We start from the raw sequence: 10,153 nt of genomic DNA, 5'->3' as shown, positions 1-10,153 counted from the left end.
AAACACCTAGTGCTGCCCTCCGATGTCTGGTGGAGCATAGACACTTTTTTACTGCGCATGTGTCGAACGCGATCCTCCGCGCGCATCCGTCTATGCTCTACCAGACATCGGAGGGCAGCACTGAGTCCTGTCATCAAAGGGACATTTGCTGGGCATGATCGGAGAAGAACTGTAGTGGATCCACCATAGAGTGCCGAAGTAATGACGTCACTTTGTAGGCCAACCCGGAAGTTAGCGGCGCATGGGTTCCCTCGATCAAAAAGCCATTCATTTTCCCCATAGACTTTTGGAAAATCGCAAAAAATAAGATCTGTGTTCAACAAAGAGTAATGACCATTACACGTTTTGTCTACCAAGATAATCTTTACAAGTTCATCCAAAATGTATACATTTTGAAGCCCAAATAAAGCCGTCAGATATAAAATGCTAACGGTAGGCTATAAACGGACTACAGCACACCATGGTCGCGGATCAACGTCATCATCAAGCTTCCTCAAACTTTATTTAAAAGCACGCTCGCTCATTATGATCTGCGCTGTGTATGAACCCTATGGTATGAACACTTATCCACTTTTTCATGAGAAATATTGCCCAATCGTTTTTTCCAAAAATGTTAGAAACTAATTTTGTTTATGCGTGCCTCTCTGAGATTTATATTTTGTTAATGTTTTTTCAGACAATATGATTATCACTGTGATAACATTAAATGACATAAAACACAACCCAGTCTCTTTTTGTTAAATGCAAGTTTATGTATGATCAATAATACAAAACGTATAATAAGCTACACATGAAATAAAGCAAACAATTCAGTCAAACATTCAAAGTCAGTGCTAGTCGGCTAACTTACAACGGTAACGTACAGTTATAGCCTAAAAATAAACAAGTAATGAAACTTATCTTTGCACTCAGCCTAAACGATTTGCCAGGGAACAAATTATAGATCCATGAGAGCAAATATGGGCGTTAAATCTCCACAAGACTAATTATAGCTGGAGACGCCACATAGACATCAGAGCCAGCGGCAGGCGGCAGAAGGACTAGCCGAGGAAAGTCTACTCTCGCCGGGTAAACAAGCGCGGAGCGCCGCGGACCCACTGGAGCTCACAACTCCGATAACACCAGATAAAATGTTTAAATAGGCACTCTTCTTATAAATAAACCACATATTTGAGCTTTAAACAACTACATTATCGACTGAAAAAGTCTTAAAACTAAGTTGTCACACATTAACAGTAGATTTTAACACAAAAAGACGTGTAAACACAGCCCATGTCAGCCATTTCTCAACGAGACAAACATGTGAAGAGAGTAAACTCCAAATGTTCAAGCATCCAACTTTGCGCGAATAGCGCGATTTATTCACGCCACATAAGTTCTTCATTCTAGGCTGAAACGCGGGCTAGTGAGAGATTGCCTGTTTGTCACGATGACGTCTAAAGTCCCCGCCAAAGGATGTAGTCCCTTTTAGCAACTTGTTAGCAACCATCGTTTTTAAGACACAATAAAGTCTTTAAAAAATCACAAGCAGGTTATAACTAGTGTGTTTTATGTCATAGATTAAAACGTGAAAATATATAGAGGCTTTGTTAACCACAGACCTTATTTCAGGCGATTTAGCAAAAACCCATTCAAAAAACCCATAGACTTTAGGGCGAGGGAACCCATAGGGCTAAAATGCTAACTCACTTCCGCGTTTTGGCCTACAAAGTGACGTCATTACTTCGGCACTCTATTGCAACATAGTTTGGAAGAAACACTGAAGAATCAAAAATTCGAGAGGGGGTTCAGCGAAAAATCGGCAGCTGGCAGCAGGAAGTAGCTGCCACTGGCAGCAGGAAGTAGCTGCCGTTGACAGCCGGAAGTCCTGCCATAACAGGAGGGACCTGCTATTTCGTGGCAGCCAATCAGCATCGTCCAACGTAGTAACAACCAATCACATTTAACTGAAAGTCAAGAGACAGCAGCAATATTGGCGCTGGAAAATATTCTGTAATTAATGGTGTCGGTATTTGGCTCGGTAAGTTCGTAATTCGTATATTAATTATCAGATTAATAAATTGTTGTTGCTCTGTAAATTGGATTTTAACTTTTATGTTAGAGACAGTGTATCTGTGACTACTTGAATTGGTTAATTTAATCATTTGTAGAAGCTTGTGCACCCTGTGGTCCTGGTTTGCCAAGGGGCGATCATTAACTTCAAATTACGTTACCATTACCATTAAATATTAGCGTTTGTTAACACGTTAACTTAATCTATTGATTAGAATAACAGTGTTTCCCCTACCATTGTTTTGGGGGGGCGCCCCGCCCTCCCAAAACGACCCCCCGCCCCCCCTGAATGAATGACAAAAATTATTTGTCATTACGGTCGACAATAAGAATTGCCCGATGGTCCAGTGCTAGCGTGAAAGACACTCGGGCCAAAGCTGCATCTTCACGGAAACGGATCATTTGCGCATTTTTAAGCCTTGCCAATTTAAATATTCAAGCGCTCATAGACGAGAAAGTGTCTCTCAGTTTGATACTCGCGAAGGACAGCAACACACACACACACGCACGGCCACGCGTCTCACAGCACGCGAATAATCACACAAAATTATATCAAAATGACTGTCTTGTTGAGTATCATCGTAAACATAGTCGGTTAGGTCTTTTAAATGAACGTAAACATGAAATTTGCCAGTCACCGCCAGCATTTATGGTCATTTTCACAAGTTTTAATGGCCCACAGAATATCTAAACATGCAATATATCAAAAAAAAAGAACAGACCCACTGTTTTATTCCAGCTTCATACATTATTTTTTTAATCAACACTTGAATGTTGCAAGTTTCATGAAAAAGCAACATTTTGAGCATAAAGCTGAAAAAATCACGTTTTTGTAAAAGACTAACGTTACGTCCGAACGATGAACAAAACACAGATGTTGTAGATCGAGTCCATCAACACCCCAAAGCCTCACAGTCCTATAACTCGTCCTGGGTTGGCATTTCATTCAATAACATTAGACAGTTGTGATTTATATGCTGTTTAATGGTGATGATCGCGTTATTTTTACATGTGCATCTGCTTTTGATAACGCACGTTCCTGCTTCTTCGGTTGTGTTTTGATCAGGAGATTCTGTTCTCGTGCAGGAAATGCGCTACAGCGCCCCCTACCGTATAACAGTGAACACACATGGAAAGCCGGAAAATATCGTCATTGGCTATATAAATATTGAGATAACAAGAGACAAAAAAAACACTACTCACTGCTCTTGACTGAATAACTTTTAATAAGGGTTAATCTGTATTTATATGCAGTGGCATATACTTTTATGCAGACTATGCAGTGATATTTTACATTTGATTACTATTTTTGTACCTGACAATCTAGTTTAGACCTACATGAAAATAACTGTTTATTTCATTTGTATATATTTGTTCTGCTGTATTTATTTGTGCTTTTGCTCATAATTTGATTATTTGTTCTTATTTTTATTACTGACGGTCTTTAACAATATAAAAAATATATATGAGTTAGGATATTAGTTTTTAGAGTCATAACCTTATTTATTAAGCTTATATGGCTCAAAAACAATACTAGGCCTATTTTATTTTATTTGTCATTTTTTTTGTGGTGGGGTCAGTGAAAATTCTTAGCCCTGAAATATATTCCCCCCAAAAAAACAACAAACACAAAAACACGGATTTGCGTGTAGAACTTTAATGGTAAAAATGTAAAAATGCAATGGAGAAGGTGACGAACCTAAACAGGCAAAAATTAGGTTTTTTTTTCTTAAAAGCAACAAAATCCAGAGCAACAACTCAAGCAAAGCCAACCTCTGTTGTGTTGTAAATAGTTGTGTGATGTATAAATAAATGTTGTTTATATTTATTTACCAAATTAATTAATTGTCTATGGCAACACCACGTATCCGTAACACTCCCGCTCCGCGACACTAGTAGTCCCCCCCGCTCCGCGACACTAGTAGTCCCCCCCGCTCCGCGACACTAGTAGTCCCCCCCCCCCCAAAGCTGTAAACCTAGGGGAAACACTGAAGCTCATGCTGATTTATTGGAATTATTGACAATGATGATACACGTACAACACTAACCATGTCGTTTTTTTGTGTGTGTGTCTAATTTTTCAGGGGATTGTCTGATATCCAACCATTTATTGAATTTTTGTTTTTTTATTGCTATTGCATTTTTTTTTTTTTTGACAAAAAAGTTCTTTTAAGAACTACCTTCTCTGTGTACAGTTCTACACTTCTTGTGTAACTGCCTATCAATTATGGCAGGTAAGAAGCTGATTCATTTTCCAAAATTTTACTAACTGAAGTAAATTTTAGCAGAGCATGCAAACACCTGTCCATGGTAAAAATGTAATGTAACTTATAAAATGTTCTACCTTTTATATGTACTATGAATTTGTGTTGCTATTTTATGTTATTTTCTTGTATACACTGCATGTGTAGGAATACCCTTTGCTTTTGGGAAAGATGACGTCTTTTCTGGGACAGGCAGCTGTCCCTACTGTACAACTGGGGTGATGTCAAGTCCTGAGCATTTTCAGGCAAAGCATTTAAAGCATGCCATATATTTTGAGGACAATGGCATCCGTAAGCATTGTACAAAGCACGCGTGTTTTACATGTTTGGTGTAAGTTAAAATGTGTTAACTTTCTTTTCTCTTTCTAGAAAAATATTGTGTTCCTTGCTTTTGTTTGAATGCGCAACAACAAAAGAGGTGCCATTGGCATTGCCCGAAGTGTCAGCACATCTTGTGTCGTGCCCCTGACTTTAAAAAGCACCTACATAATCATGGTATGTTCAATGTTATTAGTTAAATTTTAAAGTCTTTCATTCATATTATGATTAACTCACCTCATTTTGTCCTTTTTGTAGATCTATCAGTTACATGCAAAATTACCAACAAGCCAGACAGTATGTACCTTTGATACTGGTATTTAAGAATGTTTAATATTTATTGATCTTTGGCTACATTAACATGTTTATATATTGTCCCTCAGAAGGGCCATCTTCAGAAAAACCACAGGCAGGGCAGCAGATCAGGGAACAGCCACCTGTCTTTTGTATTGATGAACGAAATGGGATTTTTGTCACCCCAAAAGATGCCCATGGACCTAGAGTCCCTGTTCACGTAAAGAAACAAATCGTCTTGGGGTCTATTGCCTGTGAGTCCCCTCAGTGTCAAGATTTTATGAGGATTGGAGTTGAAAGTGGCAATCCAGGCATTGAATGCGATCACCTTCAAAGGACAAATAGAGCAGTGTGCTATTCTGCACCAGCAGCACTTAGGGAGGACTCTTTGCAGTCAATGGTTGACAGTGGCCTGCTGTCGAAAACCCGACAAGATGAATGTGTGCAGCTAAGAAACCAAAGTATTGCTGGTGGTGTGGATTGTGTTTTTCCCATTTTTTGGCAGGAGCAAACCTCTGTCAGGTTTGTTTATTTTTCAGTGTTTACGGGGGTAAGAGACAGCTGGTGTCAGTTCGAAAGGACCAGAGTGTCTTTTGATAGCCTTCTGGGCAAGTGGCACTGCCAGTGCCGCAATAAAATGAGAAGCTGCGTCCACAGATACCTGTGCATGTGGTGGCTGTTTCAAGAGAAACCCCATCTCCTTTCTTGTCAAACTGACACAAATGCTGACGACAGTGATGTGGATGAAAGGGTCAGAGATGTTGCAGGCACAGAAGAGGCAACACTGGCTTCTACTGACATACAGGAGTTGACAGATTATTTGTGGAGGCAAAAGAGGGTGCCAGAAAACCTGCCACAGGATTTGTCAACAAAAGAACGCCAAATCCCAGACTTCTTTGAACCTCTAGAGTCCAACTGTCCTTACTGCCCTGGTCCCACTCCACCAGCTTTGGGGGAGAGGGTACTATTTACACGGCATGGAACAGTGTATGGAATATCTTCAGTGACTCGAGGTTAATTTCAGAAATGTATAGATTTTTTTATTTTTTATTATTTATTTATTTTAATTTTTTTATGCATTTCCACATTGTTTTTAACATTTAATATATTATACAATTTCTGTTTTCTCCAGATGTGCCAGTATATGTGAAGAACTGCCTTGTTTGTAGACGTCCAGTGAGGTTTCAAGAATATCAGGCTGGTTTTCACAATTATGAAAACAGGACCTTTTTGACCATTCCCCTCTGTTCTCTTCTAACATCTGGACTGGCAGTGAGTGACTTAACATGACATGAATTTCATAAATAATTCTACATGTCAGTAATGTCTCTGTGTTTTTATAGAATCATATTGCCCTTGGACGTTTTTTGAAAACAATGGAGGATCATGCCAACATCACTTTTCAACACAATTTGATAAGAAAAGCATTTTATCATTTCTCTGCTCTGAGGGAGTACTCCTATAACTATTCATGTGTCAGATGTGGCCACAGCCCTCCGGTTTTGGTTGCAGATGGAAACTGGAAAATTGCATTTGATTTACCAGGTAAAACAGAGTGAAGGGGGTATTGTGTTAATTGTGAGTGCAAATAATGACTGGTCTTGATATATATTTGCTTCTTTGCTCATTGTCTTGGTTGTGTATTAGCACATCTGTTTAGACGGCCAAATTTGGACAACATCAGCCAAGAGGATACTCAAGTTAATGTGAGGACAAGATGGGAGACACTTGAGAAGGAAATGACTGCTTCTGGGTTCTGTGATGGTGAGTGCTATTTTGGGGGTGGAGTGGTTGTACCCATAGCTTAAATCCTGAAATGAAAGTTCTTTTCCTTTTTGAATTTTAGGCAACAAATGTGCCAATCCTTATTCACTTCCCTTGACATACACTGCCTTTACTCCTTGGCTGGGTAACTGCTCTAGGGTAAGCGATATTGTTCCAAAGACAGAAGTGTACAAAGGTCTGTCTCAGAAAGATCGTGCTTTCACCTCTAGCTGTGGCTTGGAGATAGATGAAGAAGCCATTTTGCAAGTGCTGGAGTCCAAAACTGTATGTAATGTACTTTATTCTGCTAATGATGTTTTCTTTATTTTTTTTCTTTATTAACCATGCCTTTTATATTTAGCCAAAGAAAGAAGCCTTGGTCAAAGCCTGCAATGCCCTTGGAGTATCACACATGGGTAGTACCACTGACTTAATAAACAGACTTGAGGAGCTGCTACTTTACAAGGACTTGTACCCCAAAATGTTTGTTAAGCTTCAGAAGGCTGGTGGTAAGACATTATTATTATTATTATTATTATTATTATTATTATTATTATTATATGTTAAAGGGTTAAGTTCACCCATTTAGGAAATTGTCATTACTCACCCTCATGTCATACCAAACCCATAACATCTTTGGAACACAAATTAAGATCTTTGAATACTTTTTGTGCATTTTTTTTTTTAATCTATTTAAATATTTTTTTTGTCATCATGCATATAATGTTTTGAGGATGTTTACTTCTTAAATTAACAAATTTTCACCAATTTTCTTTTTGTTTTGCTAAATGGAGGTGGTGTTTTGCACATGTCCTGCCCACACTCTGTGGTGTACTACCAGTCAGCACTGTGGTGGCAAGAGTCGGCACGTGATCATGGAGATGCTCTGTTGAGCTTTAAACACCCTCCCACAGTGTATGTGTCAGACATTGCTGGACGTGTTGCAAGACACGTTAATAATCGCACCAACCAACGTTTTTTCCAGCCATATGATGGACGACTTTGTGAAAACACTGCTGCACACATCCAGGCAGCAACGGAAAAACGACTTGAAGTCCGGTTCCCATGGGTGACAAGTGTTGGCTTTTCATCTAGAAAAGTCTCTGAAAATGAGGCCACCTGTTCTTCTGACACTTTGTCCTCACTGCATCCTGTGACAGGAACCAATGCAAGATTCTCTTTGTATGATCGGTTCCATCAAAAAAATCAAAAGAGACAAGAGGAGGTTTTGAGAAGTTTGAAATTGGCACCACACTTAGCTGCTCTTGTTAACTCCTCCGTAGCTGAACAGCTAAACCGGGAGTTGTCTTCCAGCAGATATTCTTTGTGTCAAATGAGGGATGCACATTATATGTTCTCCCTACGATTGTACTTTCATCTTCACAACAAAAGAGTTAATGAAAAATACACAATCTTTGGAGAAACAGGCAGAGCATTCCATCCACATTGGCCTACATGGGAAATTGACATTCAGAAGTGAAGGTAGTTGTTTAAGTGAGTACTAATTTTCAATATTGCCTGTAATGCCCTTTAGATTGTTTAAATTAGCCATATACATGGTTTTTTGTTTGCGCTACAAGGTAGTTTCACAGAACTTCAAGAAGGTAAAGTTTACTTGAATCACTGAAGTAAATGTAAATATCAAGGTTTAGGTTTTTATACAAATCATTATTTTGTTGCCAATATCCCAAATGTGCCATGTTTAATACAAAACACAAATTTAATCAACATTACTTCATCATATTCTGTTTTTTGTAGTTTCACAAAGTTTACCAGAGCCTGACACAGATTGCTGGGGACGGACAAACATACGTGCCAGGAAGGAAACCCCAGATTTCCAGTTGCAAAACCAACCAAGCCCCCTGGTATGTTTTCACATAAGGAACCATGTTAAAATGTATTATATCCTGTCTTGATCAAAGCAGGCAAAAGGCACACTGGTTTTTATTTTTATTAATACAAATTCTAGATTTTATCAAATTTGACATTTCAGTCTGTTTTATTCTCTTAGTTTGAACATGTTTTGGATGGGACCCAATCACCAGATGAGATCATAGGTGCAGTGGGTAAAACAGTGTAGAAAAGATCTGACTTGATGTCTTTAGGATTGAACCAGGAAGTGGAGGCAACAGTTAGTGGATATGTTATTTAACTTTATTTTAATATATTTGAAGTAACTTGTGATCAAATTTTGACCTAAAATTCTGGATCCTCATGCAATAGGTGATGAACTGTTGCCTTTCTCAGCTATCCCATATTGCTGGAGAGAAGGTATTATGGGTGTCATTGACAAACCTGGTTAATATAAACTAATAACGAAATTGCATGATATTTGTGTTTTTAAAATTAATTGTATGTATTTATTTTTTTTATTAACAGGGCAAGGATGTTCATGTTCTTGACTCATGTGTGGTGGCCACTTGGCAACCACCTCTGAATTGTGATCCATTTCTGTCCCTGCCGGTAAGTGGTTTTAGAAATGTTTGGTTTCATCAAAAATAATAAAATAACGCTTTTACTTTTGATACTTAAGTACTTTTAAAAGCAAGTACTTCTGTACTTTTACTTAAGTAAAAATCTATCTTTACAACTTTCACTTGTAATGGAGTAATATTTGACCAGTAGTACTTTTACTTTTACTCAAGTAATGGAGTTGTGTACTTTGTCCACCTCTGCTGAGGTGTGTCCTTTTACCTATACAATTACCTATACAACGTTTGCATTCCTTTGTTTGAATGTCTCCTCCCCTGCTTTATAATCCCTCCCCCTGAAATGTAGATAAATTGCATTGTTTTGTACTGTTAAGTTAGACTGTTTTCGGACGACCTGCAGCACAGAGAGTTCTCATTAAAAGAAAAACTTCTGTATGAACGCGATCCCGAAGTCTCCTGGTCTTCACTTCTGAGTTTCCTGCACTTTAGAAGATAAAAGTTCACAACACTTTTTTTCTTTTCTTTTTTGCTGTGTTCTTTGTCATAGTAACTTAAGCTCCACAGCTAACCCACCTGGGGCAAGTTATGTTCTTGATAAGATGATAAGAATCAAACCGTCTCCATTGACTTTGCATTGCGTGAGGCTGCCTCCTTGTTATTTCGGACTTGTACCAAAAAACAGAACTATGTCTAAAAGCGGATATGTGACAAAGAGTACAGCAAACAAGCTAAACAAAACTCAGAAGTTTTTATAAGCTGTTGACCCAAAAAACAAGCTTTTAAGGACACAAAAGTGGATACAGGCCATTGAGCGTGACACGTTATATTACACTGAGAACTACATCCACTGGAGGGGAACGTAATCAGTGACAGGAAATATAATATATAAAACTGACATTTGGATATTTGACTTAAAGGGATAGTTCACAAAAAAAAAAAATGATTTAATTTTTTTATTTACTCACCCTCAAGTCGTCCTAGGTGTGTATGACAATCTTCTTTCAGACGAATAAAATCAGAGTTATATTA

The 10,153-nt window shown here is 38.3% G+C and overlaps 1 protein-coding gene across 1 annotated transcript; it reads left to right on the top strand.

Annotated features, from left to right (window-relative positions):
- Positions 1-4,279: 4,279 nt before the first annotated feature.
- Positions 4,280-9,566, top strand: LOC307120165 (uncharacterized protein; the record flags this gene model as incomplete). The annotated part of the gene is made up of 10 exons (XM_079807052.1): positions 4,280-4,286; positions 4,893-4,931; positions 5,018-5,941; positions 6,061-6,200; positions 6,272-6,473; positions 6,576-6,692; positions 6,775-6,977; positions 7,054-7,201; positions 7,487-8,186; positions 8,451-9,566. 9 exons carry the CDS (start codon positions 4,280-4,282, stop codon positions 8,170-8,172), a joined length of 2,466 nt encoding a protein of 821 aa, XP_079663178.1. The 3' UTR covers positions 8,173-8,186; positions 8,451-9,566.
- Positions 9,567-10,153: the final 587 nt, after the last annotated feature.

This window comes from Gobio gobio (genome assembly GCF_949357685.1).
Source record: "Gobio gobio genome assembly, chromosome: 24".
In the NCBI taxonomy this organism is placed as follows: domain Eukaryota; kingdom Metazoa; phylum Chordata; class Actinopteri; order Cypriniformes; family Gobionidae; genus Gobio; species Gobio gobio.
The sequence above is the reverse complement of the archived record's forward strand: the minus strand, read 5'-3'. Positions and strand labels throughout refer to the sequence as shown.